This window comes from Colossoma macropomum, unplaced genomic scaffold (assembly GCF_904425465.1).
Source record: "Colossoma macropomum unplaced genomic scaffold, Colossoma_macropomum, whole genome shotgun sequence".
Taxonomy (NCBI): Eukaryota; Metazoa; Chordata; class Actinopteri; order Characiformes; family Serrasalmidae; genus Colossoma; species Colossoma macropomum.
The window spans coordinates 8331387-8351972 of NW_023494784.1; the positions used below are offsets into that span (position 1 = coordinate 8331387).

The 20586-nt window shown below is 38.0% G+C and overlaps 2 protein-coding genes across 6 annotated transcripts in view; one reads left to right on the top strand and one right to left on the bottom strand.

The window, feature by feature from the left end:
* The window catches only part of pde1a (phosphodiesterase 1A, calmodulin-dependent), a 140115-nt gene extending 133306 nt beyond the window's left edge, over positions 1 to 6809 (top strand). For both annotated transcript variants that reach the window (XM_036577129.1, XM_036577136.1), the window contains 4 exons: positions 1 to 15; positions 1273 to 1393; positions 4096 to 4265; positions 6069 to 6809. The exon at positions 1 to 15 is cut by the window's left edge and continues 67 nt beyond it. In XM_036577129.1, coding sequence (XP_036433022.1) covers positions 1 to 15; positions 1273 to 1393; positions 4096 to 4265; positions 6069 to 6346 — 584 coding nt within the window. In that variant the 3' untranslated portion in view covers positions 6347 to 6809. The remainder of the gene's footprint in view (positions 16 to 1272; positions 1394 to 4095; positions 4266 to 6068) is intronic.
* A 4074-nt stretch (positions 6810 to 10883) lies between these two features.
* ppp1r1c (protein phosphatase 1, regulatory (inhibitor) subunit 1C) overlaps positions 10884 to 20586 on the bottom strand; it is a 58909-nt gene continuing 49206 nt past the window's right edge. For 2 of the 4 annotated variants that reach the window (XM_036577193.1, XM_036577183.1), the window contains exons 5-7: positions 19275 to 19418; positions 13113 to 13178; positions 10884 to 12881 (exon numbers count right to left, since the gene is read on the bottom strand). In XM_036577193.1, the coding sequence (XP_036433086.1) occupies positions 12865 to 12881; positions 13113 to 13178; positions 19275 to 19418 (227 nt within the window). In that variant the 3' untranslated portion in view covers positions 10884 to 12864. Of the gene's footprint in view, positions 13179 to 19274; positions 19419 to 20586 lie in introns of all 4 variants that reach the window. The other 2 variants (XM_036577174.1, XM_036577165.1) reach the window with 1 other exon arrangement.

Sequence of the window (20586 nt, forward strand, 5' to 3'; positions counted from 1 at the left end):
CACAGTCTCAGATAGGTGAGTCTCTCTCACTCTGTGTCTCTTTCTCTGTCTCTCTCTATGTCTGTATCTCACACATGCACGTTTTTGTACAGTGGCATGACATCATACATGTTTATTATATATAGGTCCATGCACACACACACACACACACACACATATATATATATATATATATATATATATATATATATATATATATATATATATCGTTGTTGTCAGAAGAAAACCTTGTATCTCCAAAATGGTAACTTTACAGGAGAAGGGAAAAACAAACTTTACTTTTAATGTAAGTCAATGGAACCAGAATTCTTTCCAAGTCATTTTGGGCCGTTTCTTTTAGTCCATTCATTATGAAATTTAGACACAATGTAAAGAACAACACGCATTTTCAAATTATGTCAAAAACTGAAAAACGAAACAAAAATGGAAATATGAGGTTTTGTTCCAACAGCAGCGATATGCATATATGTATATAGAGAGCTTAATTCTGATGCAATGCTGTGCAAATAGTCTTTAAAACCAGTCTTGCCAATAAGTGTGCATGTGCTTGTGACACCATGTATGATTAGAATAAAAGCAAATAAGCATAAATACAGTAAAAAGTAGTTGATCACTTGTGAGCTAATTTGAAGAACAAAGTTTGCATGGATTTATTAAATTCCAAATCCTGATTTAACAAAGGACTGATTAGCCAGTCTAGGTATTGGACTAGAACTATGACTAATACTGGGCTTCCTCCAGGAGAAGTTTGGAAATGGTTAAACCATCACATGCACACCTAAAATCACTATTGTATTAATTTAATAATTTTTTTTTAATTTAATAATATTTAGCCTAATAATGCTTACTGATCAGATAAACAGATTTTTACATCTAATGTTAACCCAGTACTGTAGCTTTTATTATATAAAAAAAGGAAAAAATGGAGCTTTTGTAAAAAGTGTTTTGTTAGTCCTGTAGGTTTGTCCTTGTTTTTGGACAAGGATATTTTTGTCCTTAAAATGTGCAAAAACAAGTTCACACACACACACTGGTTACCATAGTGCTTCCTAAGCTGAATCTGCTGGTTACACAATCTCTCATAGCTCTATACTGCCACCGTGAGGATGTGTTATACCTTATGCAGTTGACTTGTCCCTTTATATTTTGTGGTAAATCCTGTAAATCTGTGCCAGTTGAAGCAAAGACTATTTAAAGTTGGTGGTGAGCGACAGCCTGTACTGATTTAACTGTAAATCTCCCTTTTCTTTCTTCCTTTCTTTTCTCCTGAAGGCTTCATTGACTTCATAGTGGAGCCCACGTTCTCTGTCCTTGTGGACACCACAGAGAAGATAATCACTCCTCTCATAGAGGAAGCTTTAAAATCGGGCGGCTCCGGCGTCCGCAGGTCAAGGTAAGCTCAGACAGATCAGGGTCTACTCAGCCTGTCTGATTCTCTTCCCCTGGGTGAGGTCTTTCCCAAGTCTTAGCTGAATCATCACAAGAGATTGATGTGTCCAGGGAGGAGCCTGGAAGACTTACAGTGTTTAAATCTGTGTAAAAGAACAAAACAGTCACAAAGGATAGAAAACTGGATTGTGACAATGAGCGCGTTTACATGCACTTAATAATCCGATAACTGCAGAAAATCAGATTTGGTCAGTAATCCAATCAACACGTTTACATGCTCTTGAGTAATTAGATAATGGGGAAACTCCTGGTCTACATGAGTCAGACAGTAATCAGATTTCTACTTTGCAACCAGCCAATAAACTCACAGAAGAAGATGTGATGTAAACATAACGTAAAACTCAAACTTCATGTCACAGCTTTTTTTAAACATCGAGTCACTTTACCTGAAAATGTGAACAAACATCATTTAGAAGATGAAGAATATTTAAATCCTTTATTTCGTGTTTGGTTTTGGCGCTGCTCCAAAAGTGTTTTGCTGCATCTCGCAACGTCCACCGTCTGATCTCACACATGTGCAGACTTGGAGTTCCGATCAGAGTAAGAGTTTACATGCACTGAGAAATCTTATTACTGAGCTAAAATCCAGCCTCTTTATCAGATTTCTTAATCGGACTTCTAGATCTGAGTATGGTGTTTACATGACGACATGAATAATCGGATAACTGCAGAAATCTGACGATGATCGGATTATTGAGTACATGTATACGCACTCAATGTTACGCAACATCAGTGATGGAATGACTCAGAATACTCCACAAAGTCTAGTTTTGCTGCAGAGAGAGTATCAAATACATACTTTTACTCAAGAAGCTGGATTCTCTTTATAAACTACTTGTCTGTTGTTTAGTAATTAATCTTAAAGAGGGAATTTCAAGAATTCTACATAATTCAGCTGCTGAGATGTAAACGGAGCAATTCAGAGTGGTTTGGTGTGAAATGGTTCAGATGTCTTTACAGTGGTGGTGATAGGAACCAGGCGTCACCATGACTACAACACAGATATAGACATTTTATTTACTATCCAAAACCACCAGTGAACCTACATTAGTATTTATATGGAATGTTGGTTAGAGGTGGGTAGAGTAGCCTAAATCCATAATCTAGGAAAAGTATTGATACTTGGATAAAATAACGACTCCATTAAAAGTAAAAGTACCTTTCCAAAAACAACTTGAGTAGAAGTATCAAGTAAAACTACTTAAGTACTTAGCAAATAACTGATCTGTAGTGGAGCTTCTTCTTAAATCCAGCATCTATCAGCACATAAACTGAAGTTTGTTAGGCTCTAATCTTTTCTTTTTTGATTCTTTTCATCTAAAACTAACATGCTAAAGCTCCAACATCAATTCAGATGGCAGTACAGATGTTGTCACCAACAAAACGGAATGGATTTAAACACAAACAAGGAGCTATAACTGAACATGAATTGCTAAAATGTAACAAAGTTAAAAGTAGATTCCTTTACTCACTAAAATACCTGGGCAGAAGTAAAAGTTGAAAATACTCAGGAAAGTAAAAATCTATATTTTTCTTAAATACATGCACTTAATATAACAGTAAATATAGTCGTATATAGTAAATATAACTAGTTACTGCCCACCATGTGTTGATGATGATAAAATCATCTTCCAAGGTGCGAAAGAATACGTTTTCTTTGGGGTCTATTTTGCCCCTCAACACCCTGTATGTACCCCTCCGCTAAGTTTCTATAGAACAAAGCATTTTCAGACCACTCTAAATGACTTTGTTTACCCTTTTAATACTTATTATTCAGTAAATACTATGAAACTAATGTAAAAGTTATGTAGTTATGACAGTGATGGCAGAAATGACATTCTGTCTTCTTGGGATTGTAGACTTAGTTCTGCTGCTCTGTTTATTGATCTTGATGACGTACATAATTCATTGCAACTTGAGAGAGAAACTGTTCAATTTCGGTCTGAATGGAAAAGCAAGTAAACGGTTTCATAACTACCTTTCAGACAGAACTCAGTGTGTTGCTGTGGATCATTTCAGATGTCAGTTTCTAGAAATTACTAAAGGTGTGCCACAGGGTTCTATTCTAGGTCATGTATTATTTTCTTAATTCTTAATAATTTGGGAGGCTATTTGGGTGATTGTAAGGTATACCTATATGCTGATGACACAATTCTCTGTACTAGTTCCTCTTCTGTAACATTAGCTGTAATCAGTAGCTGTAAGCATCATCCAACACTCACTATGGCACCTTAATGATTCCAAAAACCAAAAAAAAGTTTCTACGTCTCAAATAGTCACATGATGTGCATATATATATATATATATATATATATATATATATATATATATGTTTCAGTATATAAATACTTCAGAATATGGCTATATATTTACTATACTTTGTTAGTTTTAGTTCATCTCCTTAACACATTTCATATACTTTGGTTTTTATATTTATTATTATTACTATTATTTCCTCATTTCTCTTTGTTGTATTTCATGTGATTTTGGTTTTGTACTAGGGCACCCCTGAAAATGAGGCCTCAGAGGAATGAATGAACGAATGAACGAATGAACGAATGAATTAATGAATGAACGAATGAATTAATGAATGAATGTATGAAAGAAAGAAGGGTTGAAGAGGTTAATAACCACCGTGTGTATCAGTTTGACAGGTCGTGGTTCCACTGCAGTGGTCGAGTCGGTTCAGAGACACAGTGAGAGAGACTGCGGCACCGACTACTCCCTCGCCGGCATCGACCTCAAACGGGTCCGGCACTCACTCGCAGAGGTCATCCAGAGCAACAAGGAGCGCTGGAAGGAGCTGTCTGTCCAAGGTATGTGTATGTCAATATATATCACTAGTCAAAAGTTTGGACACACTTAACTGAACATGCATTTTTGTTTGCTGAATGTGGCCTGTGGAAAATTGATGGCACATTAAATATTTTATGTTTATTTATCTAATATGATAAAGCCTCGTAAAGTGTGTGTTAACTTTTTTGGTAGCACTTTATTTGAACATTACCTACATAAGGACTTCATAACACATGCATAAGCATTGAATAATGTATTTATAAAGCTGTACATCCATATTTATGAACAACATAGGCCATTAAGCGAACAAAGACATGATGTTTTATGAAGTGAATAACATTGTGTTGACATAAGGGGCCTTAAACTGAAATTACAGACTTTTTTATGTTCATAACACTGATATGAAGCATCATTCCCAAGTAATTAAACGTCTCTAAAGCCTTGTTAAGAACATCATATATCAATTCTACTTGAAAAGTACAAAAGTACTTAAAAATACTTAAAGCTACAAAAGTACAATTTCTGTCTGTGTGGCCACAGACATGAAAAGCAGAGTTAGTTGTTCGTGTCTGCGCAGGTCACAGCATCTATAATAACTCTAAATACTTTTAATATTTCAGTCTAAATATTTTTTTTACTTTTTTGAAAAGCAGAAAAACAGATGTCTAACTTCTACTTTTACTGGAATAATATCTTACCAAGGGTATTTCTGCTGCTACTCAAATACAGGATTTTTTGGGGGGATGTGTACGTTCAAGTATATGGAAATATATGTATGAAAATGGTCATTTACGTTTGAGGGCATGAAGATCTTCCATAGAATTGGAGGATTCTTAATTTGTCTCTAACTTATAGGTTCCATTACTTGAGAATGAAGCTTCATAACATTGTTCTAAATGGTATAAATAGCCATCATTTAAGTTTAAGGCTTGTGTTGTGTCATCACATAACAAAATGGAACAGTCTTTAGTCCATAGTCCATATGACTGGGGAGGGGGGGGCTGCATTGAAATCACCGCTGCATTGAGTCACAATTGCAAATAATAGCTGTTTGTAAAATATAGAAATATTTTGGAATGAGTTATTTAACATCAACAAGTACAGTAACTAATTTTCGTGGGGGCCCGAGGCGACTGCCTAATGTTGCCTTATGCAAAGACCACCCCTGTGTATACAGTCCTATATATTTATTACTTGCCATTAAATTCTGCACTGCTGTTCATACCTGGTACTATACCAAAGTATGCACCAGAAAATGACGTTCTAATTTTCCTGGTAAGTACTATGTACATTATATAAGCGAAAGTATTAGGACACCCCTCCTAATTATTGAATTCAGGTGTTTCAGCCACACTCATTGCTAACAGGTGTACAAAATTAGTCATGGCTGGGTGAGTTTGGTGTGGAAGAACTTGACTGGCCCTCACAGAGCCCTGACCTCAACCCCTTCAAACACCTTTGGGATGAACTAGAACAGAGATTGTGAGCCAGGCCCTCTCGTCCAACATCAGTGTCTGACCTCACAAATGCTCTTCTGGATGAATGAGCACAAATTCCCACAGACTCTCCAAAATCTTGTAGAAGCTTCCCAGAAGAGTGGAAGCTGTTACAGCTGCAAAGGGGGACCAACTCCCTATTAATACCTATGGATTTAGAATGGGATTCATAAAAGCTCCTGTGGGTGTAACGTGTAGGTGTCCCAATACTTTTGTCCATATAGTGTATTTACCATGCCATAAAAGTGCTACCATCTCCAAACATGCTGTAGTTGATCTCCTGTTTGTGTTTCTCTCCTTTCATCTGTCTCTCACTCTGTCCATCAGAACTGGCCAGTAAGGAACGTGAGCAGCGATCGGAGCGTGAGGAATTGTCCCGGAAGGCCGAAGTCATGCTGACCCACAGCAGCCCGGCCCGAGCGAGCCACGATTCGGAGTCAAAGTCAAAATCCCTGAATGAACTGAACAACACGCACTCGCCGCACTCCTCTCTGGACTCGCTAGAGCACAGCTCCAGGTCGCCCGGCGACGATCCGGGCGACGGCTCGCCCGAGGCCAGCCCAGACGCCCAGCAGCCTCTACCGTGGAATGGAAAAACAGCTTGAAGTCAGTTGTGGCGCAGCCGGGCGTCTTACACTGTGTGCATGTACTGTGGCGTGATCGCAGGCCAGTATGGGTGATGTACATAGCACTGTGCCCATTGTATCGTAATGCTACTGTATCCTCGGAACTCTGCAGGGTGAGTCGTCACGGTGACCGAGGTCTTTTTTTTTCATGCATCCATGACAGCGGACGTCGTCATAGAGACGGCAGAATGCCACGTCGTCATGGCAACTTCGCTTTTGCAGGATAAGGAGCTCGGCTGACCCTTGTGCGGAGGAATCCGAAGCCGAGCGTCCAGAAACGCAACGCTGCCTCTTACCCATAACCTTTCTTCTTTTTTTTTCTCTCGTTTAATTTCTCTATTTTTGTAAATTGGCTTTTCTTTTCTTTTTTTTTCTTTTCTTTTTTTCAGTCATTTGTAATGGTTATTTATTAAAGATTGTTCTGCTCCTCTTTAAACCACAATCGCTTTCATTTTCAGATTATTTCCCACCTGTTGCCATGGACACCTTGAGACAGAAAGACAGAGAAGATCAAAAATATTTGCCCACATTGTGGCACAAAGGGTTAATGCCATGTTGGCTGCATGTGATATGTATGCACAGTCGTAGGCAAAACTTTGTGTGCCCCTGGTCGAATTACGTTTTGTTGATTTTCTGAGTGTAAATAAATGAAAACATCCTTTTGCACATTTGCACAAATGCACATTTACTGTTTATTTGCTGTTTATTTACTGAATTGGGAGCATATCGGGAAATAAAGCATAAAATGTGTGCAAAAGGACTTTTTTTCCAATATGTTAAACTCAGCAAATACAGGATTGAGGATGTGTTCACTTATTTTTACATAGAAAATTAACAAAACATGTCATTTGACCAGGACACACAAACTTTTGTATACAACTGTATAAAGCCTGGACCTGACACTAACCGTCTAACTACACCTGGTCATTTCATGTATCTTCACTGCAAAAAAATTATATTGTCAAGTGAGATGATCTTAAATCTAGTCGATCCAGTTTATATTTCTCATTTTTAAGACGGTTGTGCACTGATTATAAGATTATCTAGCTTATTTCTAGACATTATTTACTTATTTTAGGTGATTTTATCAAGTAAATTGATCTCACTATAGTGGCAGATAATGTTGCTGGTTTCAAGCACATTTCTCAAAACAAGCATAATTATCTGCCACTATAGTGAGATCATTTTACTTAATAAAATCACTTAAAACAAGTAGAAATGTCTAGAGATAAGTTGAATAATCTTAAATTAGGATTAAATTAATTTTTGATATATTGACTAGATTTAAGATCATTTTACTTGACAAAATACTACTTTTTGCAGTGTTAAGTATCAGGATGATTTCTGGATAGAGATTATGCACATTAGAAATGCAGGTGTAAACACACCCGAGACACATTTAAAACAGATTTAAATCTGATTACTCAGTCACTTTGGGAGGTCTGAGACACATTTTAGCCACACGTTATACAAGCATATACGTGTCCGTCTTTCCAAGACACATTCAAAAAGAGCCCCTCCCAACATTATGACCCCTCACCCCTCTGTTCTGCATTTGGGGAAGACTCCGCCCACTATAGTGCCATCATTAGCATCACTGCTCCTTCAGTTCAGCCATGAGTTTCAACTCTGAGTTTAATTTAGTAGCTGTCAACAGCCCCAGCTTGTTAAAATAAAGCACCAGCGTGGCTCATCTTTTCTTTACCTCGTTGTTATTCACTGTATCGCTACAATACACTACATTTTAAATGGCCCATAGCATGAAAAAACAAAACTTTCCTCCTTTTTTGGAAAAAAGAGTTTTAACATTGTTAAAGTTTCTCTCCCCAGTCTATACTGTCCATATATGCAAACTAATCTGCAAAAACAGCCTGTTTTTAATGCATTGTTTTTGTGATGTCATGAAAAATGGACATGCATTTACATATATCTGCCTATTAGCCTATAGCATTTTAGCTCCGCCCACTCATACTGACGTTATAAGGACGGCTTGTGCTTATAAGACAGTGGTCACCAAGCCTCCTCCTGAGTTTCGTTCAAACCCTCTCCCTTACCTACACTCTTAAAAAAGACGGTTCTTTTAGGGTTCTTTAGTGACGAAAATGGTTCTCTATAGAATCATGAACACTCAAAGAACCCTTTGCATGATTAAAGGGTTCTTTGCATTATGCAAGCGTTCTTTAGACTGATGGAGAATGTGCTGTGGCTGTTTCTGTATAGAATATTTTTCAAAGGGGTTCTATATAGGTTCCACTATTGTTACAATCCAAAGAACCCTTTTTCGGTTCTATATAGAACCCTTTTTTGCTAAGAGCGCGACACTGATGCATCTGATCCAGCCAATCAAGGACTTCTGAAGAAGTTCATTAGCAGGTGTGGCAGGTTGTGGTTGGAACTATCCTCTGCAAGAAGGTAGATCTCCGGGACCGGAGCTGCTAACTACTGTTCTAAAAGATGAGCGGTTGGAAAATGGTCATGGAATTTTCAATACATGAAAACATATAAACATCACAGCTGGACCTCAGGGAAAAAATACAATAGATGAAAAATGTATGATTTGGGCCTTTTAATGCATGTAGTCCATGACCACAATGACTAATACTTGTAAACATTGGTGTGAAGCAGGTGTGTAAATTAATAATGGCTTGCAAAATTGTAATTTTTGAGGTGGAAACCAACAGGAAAAAGGAGAAACCACAAAGGCGATTAGCTGTTGCATATAAGCTGATTCGTATATTACGTGATATGCAGTAATCAGATTGAAATATGACTAACCAGAGACGCATTTGATTAGCAATCGCAAAGGCATGCAGTTAAAATCTTATCAGGTCACAACGCAGATGCAGGTCACCTGAAATGACAAGGTGTAAATGGGGTCACTGATCTCACCCTACCAGGCCGAGCTGGGACCACTTAGCTTGAAACCTAAACCCTACGCGAGTTTGCTAGACTCTTGTATACATAGACTATACTACAGTCTCAGAAAAATCTGTACTTTTCAGGGTACACACTCCATCACTGTTGTGGACCCCCTTAAGGGTACATCATTAGTATCTGGCACCATATTCTCTTGCGGTTGTACTTTTCAGTCACACTGACTCAATACAACCTGACTCCAGGCCTTTTCTCTTGTTTTTCTACTTAAAAAGTTACGAACAGGTACAAATACGCAGCGCTTCCCTGGGAAACTGAAAGTGGTGGAGCTTTAAAACTCATTTCAGGGACACAAGAGGGCCTTAAAGACATTGTTGTTCCTTTGAAGGGACATTTTCATTGTTTGTACCTCGGGAGACTAGGACACACTTGGACAGTAGCCTTTAAGTTTTGTGCTTTTCAGGGTACAAAAAAGACATTCCATCTGTTTTATGTGAAGCATTAACATCTAAAGATCTGTGCAAAAGTTTGTGCACCCCAGTCAAATTCCATGTTGTTGTTGATTTTCTGTAAATAAGTGAAAACCCTCTACAGAGACACATTTCTGCACTTTTTAATACACAATTACTGAATTTAATATATTGGAAAGAAGACAAAAGCAGTGTCCAGTGCAAAATTTATGGTTAATTTCATGTATTTTCTTTCCTTTTTAAAGCAGATCAATGGAAATTGTGCGCTATAATCTGCACAAAAATGTCATATGTAAGTGTGTTCTCTGCAGAGGATGTGTTAATTTAATTTTATAAAGAAAATCAACAACATGGACTTTGACCAGGGGTGTCCACTTTTGCATACAATTGTATATAATTGTATATATTTGTATAATCTGACATATAGAATTTAAGTTAAATTAAATTCAAATAAAAGCCACCATGAGGCCTCCTGAATGGTACAACCATCTAAGCGCTGGCCCTTGCAAGTTCGATCACAGGTGATGCTACAACCATCCGTGGCTGGGAGTCCAAGAGAGCACAATTGGCCTCGTTCTCTCTGGGTGGATAGGATGGCCCCCATCTTCTCTCATCATCCGGCACAGTACTAGCCAGTGCAGGTGTCTGTTAACTGATGTAACAGCTGGTGGTTAGTGTTCTCCTCCAAGCGTGTTCAACGTTGCGTTAGCAGCCGTTCGAAAATATATGGTGGAGCTTCACAGGACTCAGAGGAAGCCTGCGCTAGCCTTCGACCTCTTCACACTGGTGGTATCGTGTGACTGGGGCAGTCCTAACTAGTGGGTGGAATTGGATATGTCTAAATTGGGTGGGAAAAAAAGCAACCATGAGCCCAATCTGAGCCTGATGTGGAAATTTCACCCCAAAACCTGACCCGGGCCCTGTCAGGAGACCTTTAGTGTATACCAATGCAATCACATGTAGGCTGCAAAGAAATCTATTAGTTGTATACAGATACAGAAAAAATCAGCAAATGATGAAGTATTGAATGAAAAATTAAAGTTAATCTTGGTTTCTTCGATTGCTACAGCTTGTAAGACGTGAGACTTTATCTGACCTGTTGCATAACTTAACACATTTTAAAACACACAAGGTAATTTAAAGAGCTGATGAAAGAGTCTTGGAGGAGAACATAGAGAGCACAACCAAGTTTATTTATTTCTTTATTTTTTCTTTAATGGATCAAGCTGCTGACCATCTGGAAATTTCTGCTAAATACATTTCATCACCAACAACGGCTGTAAAAATGCACAGCTAATTCTGCCAGCATGCTGTCAACATGGAACTGTGGCCGTTTATGCCATAACACTCTTTAACAGGGTGTTGATGAACATTCAGGAGTTATTTGAATTAAAATCATAATCATTGCTGTGAAAACTGAACCCATAATAATGTAAATGTCATGCAATCACATTAAGATTTTTTTTCCCATTGGCTTATTTAAGCCTTAGGGGAATTCCACCAATATTTCAAAATTTCAGTGGCTGAGATGAAAACAGAGTCATTCAGAGTGGTTTGGTGTGAAATGGTTCAGATGTCTTGTGGTGGTGATAGGAACCAGGGGTCACCATGACTACAACACAAATATAGACATTTTATTTACTTTCCTAAACCACCAGAGAACCTACACGAGTCTTCTGAGTTTATATGGAATATTGATGATGGTAAAGAAAGTGATAAATCTGAAAGAATATGTTTTCTTTGGGGACTATTTTGTCTCATAACATCCTGCATTTATCACTCCACCATGAATGTGTTTTATATTAGGCCTAAGCGATTGAGCAGTGTTATTGGATATTGTCGGTGACGATGCTTCAAAGGTGATAATTGCTGTTTTGGGAATTGAACTGACAGAAAACTAGAGAGAACTAAATTATTTAAACAGCTTGCTAAATAATGTTAAATAATGTGTACACTTAATGTTTTATTCACTTTTACTGATAAAATGTTGGGTTATTACGGGGCCTTAAAAATCCATTAGGCTGCAGTAAATTCCAAACTGTCTCTGCTCTGGTTTCTGTTTCCCAGAGTGTGATTTATCATCTGAGAAAAAGTTGCATTATTTTTCTTACAGGTGAAGTGTCTTGATGATTCAGATGAGTCATATATTAGTTATATATGAGTCATAAATTATAAAAATATAATTATTCATGCTTTTCCAAAGGCATCTATAGCTAAATTCTAGAGTGAATCCACACCAGAAGGAGCTCAAGAGTGCACGTTTATTTAAGTAAGATCTATTAAAATGACAGGTGTAGTTTTACAGTAGTTTTCAAAAGATGTTGAGTTACTCAGTATTGTATTATTTAATATGTGATTTTTAAGGTTTTTAAAAGAATATAAACCAAAAATATAATAGAAAGTACAAAAAGCTTCAGCAGAACGTGTGTATTGTTTGGAGGTGGTGATATAATCAATAATCATGATTTTTTAACTAGCAAATATCATGCTAATTATTTTTAGATATCATACATGACTGTTTAAAAATATATTTTAGGCCAAAACTTTCTCAGAACTATTGTAATATCACATCTTAGACATCAGGCGGTGTAATCATAACATTTTCATCATCTGTGAGGGAGCTTTTAGATGCATGAAACTTAACAAAAGTCTTGTTCCATTTACTGCCATTCAAGTTTCTCTAGAACAGAGACAAATCAATCTGAATGACTTTGTTTACATCTTAACCATTAAATGATGTACTTTCTGAAACATTGGTGGAACCACCACTTCAGTTCAAAACAAAAGTGACCATTTTAAGCAACAGTTGGTTTCCTCAGCCTCTAAAGGTTTGCTCTGTTACACCTCAAATAAAGTTTTAACACAAATAGTAGCAAGTATATATTTCTTTCTGTTTGTTTTTGGATTATAAACTGATCTAACATTGTGTAAAAGGCCATGCTGGTGTAGATATGGAGCTTTAAATCTGCCTCGAGCTGCGGCCTCTTCTCAATACAAAACAGCCAGGACTACAAAAATACTGCATCTGCCACAGATCGTTCTGAACACTGACCAAAAATAGTGTAATCATCATAGTTCCTCACTCGTTCATTTCTCTAGTGTATTGCTGTGATGCATAGCTGTGACATCTCGTTTCTCATCATCACCTCTGATTCACAGGGATATAAAATCTGAAAAGATAGGATAAAAAAAAAAAACATGAACCGTGGACATAAAGAAACAATCTTTAAAAACAATAAAAGAAAATCAAATCTGAGAAAAAATCAAAGCCCATTACCAAATTTAAAACTCTCAGTGGGCCAAAAAGGACAAAAACAGGAGTCGTTAAGAACAAAACATTTTCAATCACTTCCTTAAAAATGAATTAATTTGTTACTCGGCCTGCGCCTCTCTCTCCTCACCGCAGCTCTCCTCATCCTCCTGAAACGCAGAGGAAGACTCCGCCTGGCCCTTCATCATCTGCCCTCCTGAAGAGATGAACAAGAAGTTTACTCGCATGGAATTTACTCGATTCATATGTTTACATCATTTATACATAAAATTGTATGTATTACATCAACACAATTACAAGCAAAACTAAATTGAAAGACAAACGTGAAAGAAAATTATGTACATATTTGAAAAAAACTAACTTTTTAAAATTAGATTGAATTTAATGTAAAAAATAAATGAATAAGGCACTTTTTCCAGTAATTTATGTAAATATATGTGTATTTAAGGCTATAAAAAGTAAAAAAAAAAAAAGCAAAGAACTGTGTAAAGGTTTGGGCACCCATAAACTGAAAAGATGTAAACTCAACCACAACCTTCAGTCTTTCTGTTCTTGTTTAGGAATTCCCACACACACTTCCTTGAAAAATGCTCTTAGTTCTGAGTTATTCGTGGGTCAGGTTTAAGACCTACTACAGATTTTTAGGGGACTGTGAAGGACATTTCAAAAGTTTCAGCTTGCATTTCTTGAAGTAGTTCATGTTGGATTTTGGGGTATGTTTAGGATCATTGTCCTGTTGCAGAAGCCAGTCTCTTTTCAACTGTAGTATTTGGACTGACATTTCTTCTAGTATTTGCCGAATATGTTGATAAACCCAAGCTTTTATCTACCTGTGCAGTGTTTCCTGTGCCACTGGTTGCCACACAACCCAAAAGTATAATAGATTCACCCCCCTATGCTTAACAGTTGGCAAGGTGTTCCTTTCACCAAATGCTGCTCCTTTTTTCAGTCATGTTTGGTGATTGTGACCAAAATGCTTCATTTTTACTTCAACAGTCTACAGTGCTTCCAAAAATACTCCTGGAGTATCTTCAAATGTTGACATTTGTGATGAGCAGTTTTCCTTTGATGACTCTTCCCTGCAGATCACATTTGTGCAAGCAACACTGACAGTAGAACAGCACACCACCACTCCTGTGTACTCTCAGAAATAAAGGTATGAAACTGTTACTGGGGCAGTTCCCCTCTTGTCACTGGGATGGGACCCTCAAGTGTACCTCTCAGTACCTTTAGTCAGGGAACATAACTGTACCATATTTTCTAAGCTGTACTGACTCCACACACCCCGTCTCGTCTCCAGGACTTTATTTTACTGCTCTGTTTAAAACATTCGGTTATGAAAAGGTACAAATACGAACTTTTCACCTGGAAAAACTTACTTAAGGTTCACAATCAGACCTTAAAACCACTGTTGTACCTTTGAGGGAACATCTACATTGTTTGTACCTTGATGAATGAAAAATGTACCTGAACAGAACCTTTATTTCTAACAGTGTGGTGGCTAAACCTTCCTGCAAGTCTTTTTCTGTCATATGGGGGTTTTGCTTTGCCTTTCTATCTGAGAGTTTTCTTGGACATCAGATCTTGCCTTGACTTCCACATTTCGGACAGTGGACATTCTGAGCTGAAGCTCTTTGATATGTTTTTATAGTCATCTTTGCTTTGTAGGCATCAGTCTGCTTCATTTTCAGATCCTCAGTGAGCTGCTTAGAGGACCTCATGGTTGTTGAATGTTAACACGAGGTTTGATGAGTCAGAATTTACTACAGTTTGGAATTCTCTTAACAAATCCTGACCTAATAAGTCCTAATAAGTCAGCTGAGGCCCAATGAGTTAAGCTCTAGGACTTTACAACCGTCTAAACTTTTGCACTTGCCACAATTACAATTTTATTTATTCTATTTTTTAAGTTCATCAAATATAAAGTAACTTTGTTAGCATTTGCAGGAAAATGTTCTTGTTAAATGTGCGTTTACTCCTTTTCACTTTGGAAATCAGCAAAATATGTTATTTTGGCTAACGTTGGCCAAATTTGCATAAAACCACATAAAGTGCAGTGAACGTATGGTTTAAACTCCAAAGGCATATCCGTTATTGCAAACATTCACAGATTCTCATCCACCTATGAGGTCGAATGTAGCGTTAGCAGTTTTATTCAAGACTTTACGCTTTTTGTGGTGTTCTTGCTAAAACAGAGAATAAAACTCCCCAGTGATGACACGTATCGGTGTGTGCGAACATGAAAACACTGAATTATCCCTATAAATTATCAGCTGTAATTCCAGTATCAAATCAATAATAATAATACATTTTTCCTACTACAAGTTTGAAGAAAATATCCCTTTTCCATGCATTTACTGGCAGAATAAGTTTGAATTTGGGCCTCATTTTGAAGTATTTCCCAATGTTGAGTCCTTGTAGTTTGATTAACAAAGCAAGATAACTAAAGCCAAAAGTCAAGCCTGTGCAATAGGAGGAGAGAGACTTTCTACTTTCTTAGGGCTTAGGTTATCAAGCTTTACTTGCTCTGTGAAACACATACTATATTCTAACACACCCACTATAACATTATGGATGGCTTACATAGGGTTAATTATTCATTAATGAATCTTAAAGTGCATATTTAGCAAGTACTATAAATTACTCAGTAACTACTATATAACTAACCTAGAATACAGAGTTTTGAGAGTGAGAAGATGAATTGAAGCCAAAATTCAGACGCTTAGGTCCAGTTTCCTAGATAAGGATTAAGCCTAGTCAGGGACTATATTTTCCTTTCAGTGGAAAATCTCTGTTCAAAATTCTGTCTAGTCCAAGACTAGGCCTAATCCTTATTTAGGAAACTGGCCCTTAGAGTTTAACCCTCTAAAATCCTGGATTAATTACATCCTAGGGCTTCTTATTCAGTAACTACATGGACTGCAGTGTAAACTGGCTGAGATGTTCTTAAAATAAAAAGATGAACTGTAATAGAAGTTTGCAGTTTACAGTATTAGAGAAGGAAAACACAAGAGTGCACAGTGCATGAGTTCGTTCAGAACCAGACTAGAGAAACACTGCAATCAGAGTGATTCTTCAGTCCCAGAGATCAGGCCACACTGGACAGCCAAGACAGCTCACACACTCCTAAAGCAACAGCGCCCTCTGGCGGTTCCTACAAGTTTTGATGAAGTAACTGAAGTTTTTCTGGGAGAAAATCTATGCCTGAAACATCCCTGTACACACACGTTTAACGTCGCTGTCAGAAAACAACTCACATCTCCAGAATGGAAGGGAATGTAAAGAGATTTTATTCCAAGCAGTTCGGACCACTTCGGTTGGTCTATTCATCAAATTACTGCACAATATAAACAAAAAATGGAGATACAATCTGCTTGTCTTTGTTCTGACAGCAAAGATAAGCAGAAAATGAGTGAAGAAAAAGGGAGATGTTTTATTATAAATTGAATTTGATGAATGGAAACAAGTTGATATAAAGAAAATGCAATTTCATCATATTTTTATCATTTCTTTCCAGATGGCAAAAACATCAGAAGCACAAACTCAGACCTGTCGATAATGTCCTTACAGAAAGTCACATATGTTTCACAAATGAGGTGTACGGAGCCCTGCTGGTGACATGGCGACCTCCTTGGTAATGCATGGGAATGAGATAAATAAGTTGTGGCCGTAGGCTTGTCTAGCCCCTTTTTAGGGGTGCTCAGGAGCCCCAGCACCCCTAAAAATAACAGTATTTAAACAGAAGTTTGTCTCTGATGAGCAAATGTCATGATCCACTTTCTCTCTCCTAGTCTTCCCCCGCCCCGCTCTCCCCAGAGCTGTGCAGCAGCAGGTGGATCCACACTGCACACCTGCTACTGGAGGATTTCTTATTACTCAGCACCAACACATTACAGACATTACCAGCGGTCCTCATTTCTGCTGCGCTGAATCACAGATCACTCTTTATGTTGTTCTTGTTAGAACATGTTTTGTTATTTTATAGGCCTGTGTGTTGATATTAAAGCCAAGGTGCTAGACTTGTACTGTCTGTATGCGTATCGGCTAATAATGTTATAGAATGATGGAAGATAAGATGAGAAAAAAACAGCGGGGGTTGGGTGGGGGGAGGTCTCATTGGGTGCTCAGCACCCCTAAAGCTCTGATCCCAGAATCGCCCCTGGTTGTGGCCACGACTTACTAAGGTGTGGAAACGAGATCATGCTTTAAGCTGTGGTCAAGGCTTAATTATCTCATTCCCACACCTTACTAAGTCATGGCCACACATTATTTTTATTTATGTGGGATGTCACCAGCAGGGCTCTGTAGAGGTGTGCAAAAACCACAGGTTCACAAATGATCACTAGACTTTTCACATAGAAACCATTTTTACACTATCACCTTTTTCATGTGAGACATTTTAAACATGTGAAGTGCACAAAAACCACGTCTATTTACACACTGTAGTAACCTCTGTGTGCGTCCAGACCACTTTGTGTCCTTGTTAAAACTCCAAATTGTTACATTTTTTTCTAGAGTGCCCCCTTGTGGATAATCTTGTTAAACGTGAAAGAGTGAGTGAGTGAGTGAGTTGCAAAGTTAGTGTTCAGTTAGTGTGTCTTAACATTTTTATTCAGTTGAACTATGAATAGTAATTTAACAGAACAAGAGTCTGTGTTTTTGTGCACTGTCAACTTATTTTTTGAAGTTCAAATAACAAAATAACAAAATTTTAAAGTAGCCAGAACACTTAAATACAAAAATACCCCCCTTCTCCGCACATTTTAGTTTGCTATACTCTACCATATGCGCTATAACATCATGAAGGGCTTATTAACTCCTTAATGCAAGCTTACTATTCACAGTTATTAGTCCCAAGACTTATGACTGCTAGTACCTACTTTAATTCCCCTATTGGACAGGATTAAGCTATCAAAATTGCAGACTTATTGTTCATTGATTCATCTTAAAGTGTGTTATTAAGTAAGTAATATAAATTGTACTATAAATGACTCAGTAACTACTATGAAACTAATCTATAATATAGAGTTTTGTGAGTCAGAGGATTAATTGAAGCCAACATACAGACCCTTAGGTCCAGTTTCCTAAGGGTAAGGATTAAGCCTAATCGGGGACTATGTTTTCCTTTTAGTGGAAAATCTCTGTTCAAAATCCTGTGCAGTCCTGGATTAGGCTTAATCCCAATCTGGGAAACCAGCCCTTAGAGTTTAACCCACTTTTTTGTATTCTGGATTTACTTTAATTCACATTCAGATTTTTAAACAGAATGATAATCTAATTCATTACATGGCTTACATAACTATATACACCAATCGGGCATAACGTTCTGACCACCTCCTTGTTTCTACACTCATTGTCCATTTTATCAGCTCTACTTACTATATAGGTGCACTTTGTAGTTCTACAGTTACAGACTGTAGTCCATCTGTTTCTCTGATACTTTGTTAGCCCCCTTTTACCCTGTTCTTCAGTGGTCAGGACCCCCATGGACCCTCACAGAGCAGGTATTATTTGGGTGGTGGGTCATTCTCAGCACTGCAGTAACACTGATGTGGTGGTGGTGTGTTAGTGTGTGTTGTGCTGGTCTGAGTGGATCAGACACAGCAGTGCTGCTGGAGTTTTTAAACACTGTGTCCACTCACTGTCCACTCTATTAGACACTCCTACCTTGCCAGTCCACCTTGTAGATGTAAAGTCAGAGACGATAGCTCATCTGCTGCTGCACAGTTTGTGTTGGTCATCCTCTAGTCCTTCATCAGTGGTCACAGGACGCTGCCCACAGGACGCTGTTGGCTGGATGTTTTTGGTTGGTGGACTATTCTCAGTCCAGCAGTGACACTGAGGTGTTTAAAAACTCCAGCAGCACTGCTGTGTCTGATCCACTCAGACCAGCGCAACACACACCAACACACCACCACCACGTCAGTGTTACTGCAGTGCTGAGAATAATCCACCACCCAAATAGTACCTGCTCTGTGAGGGTCCATGGGGGTCCTGACCACTGAAGAACAGGGTAACAAAGTACACAGAGAAACAGATGGACTACAGTCTGTAACTGTAGAACTACAAAGTGCACCTATGTAGTAAGTGGAGCTGATAAAATGGACAATGAGCGTAGAAACAAGGAGGTGATCATAGTGTTATGCCTGATCAGTGTAATTAATTGTGTAATTAAATATAAATGATTAAGTAACGTAGATTGAATGTATAGCAAATAGACAGTAACGACTCCTCTGGAACTAATTCTGGAACTCATGAGGAAAGGTGAGTGTGTGGAAGGGGGGGGGTGTACCTGTGGTGAACGGTGGCTGCTGTTGGTAAGGCGTGTCTTTGCGCCGGGGCAGGACGTCCGCCGGCTCCTCCGAAAGTGTGGAGAGCTTTTGAGGGTGAAGACTCTCCTCCTGGCCAGATCTCTGTGAGTCGGAGTGTTCCCTGCCTGCAGGAGTGTACAGCACAGCATGAACTATTCCACTCTATTTAGTTCAGCTTTAGTCTATGACAGAAGTTGTGCCAAAGCAGCTTGAACCAGCACTCAAAAAGGGGAAGCTGTCCTCCTCTGAGCCGCACTGAATAGTGCAGTTAAGATACAAGTAGGATGAGTATGAACAGGAGAAGAGTAAAGAGATGAAGCAACCTGACAAAACGTCAGGAATAGCGCTGGTCTTTGACTGATTGTGCTTGATATACAGAGTACAGAATAATACAATAATAATGATAATAATAATAATAATAATAATAATAATAATAATAATAATAATATAGTACTACATGTATTAGAGAACATCACAGGCAAGGAGCTCAAAATCGTTTGTTTAGAAACCAGTTAGAAAAATTTCTTCAGGAATTCGGCCTTCAAGCTAATGACTGCTGTCATGTCCTGCTTTACAGGCGAATTATTCAAATTTTCTGCATAATTAAATGGTTAAGATGTAAACAGAGTCATTCAGAGTGGTTTGGTGTGAAACGCTCTGTTCTAGAGAAACTTACCGAGTCAGAATTGTTCACAGTGGTGGTGATAGGAACCAGACGTCCACCTCTAACTGAAATGGTTATGAATACGCTGCCTGATATCTGAGACATTTTTCATGTCTGTTCATTTTTGTAAATAACAGCAATTTGTACAGTGGTTTTAGAATTGCTCAACCTGCGTAATGATTCGGAGGGGGGATTCACAGTGTTTGCATTTTGAACCAAAGCACCTTTTTTCTGTTGTCTTCAAACCTCATTGTCTTAGTATGCATGTTTTATGCTTCTTGTGCTACTGTCTGTTGTGCTGAGCCCTCCGGACACCCTGAGTTATAAAAAAAACAGTCATGAACCCGACATCAAAAGTGTTTTATTCAGTGCTGACCAATCAGATCAAAAAAAAATCACAGGGTACCCTAAACTGCACGATTTCACAGATTAAAATTAGTTGATATAAACAAACTCAAATGCACATTTTAAATACGGGCAGTGTTACATACATTTAGTACATACATGCGTATTTAAATATACTGACATATATACGCATAAACTGGCAATTATTTACATTTTCAAAATAGCACAGTTAAATATATTTTGCACATTTATTTTTAGTATATTGTTCTTCCATATGGGGAATG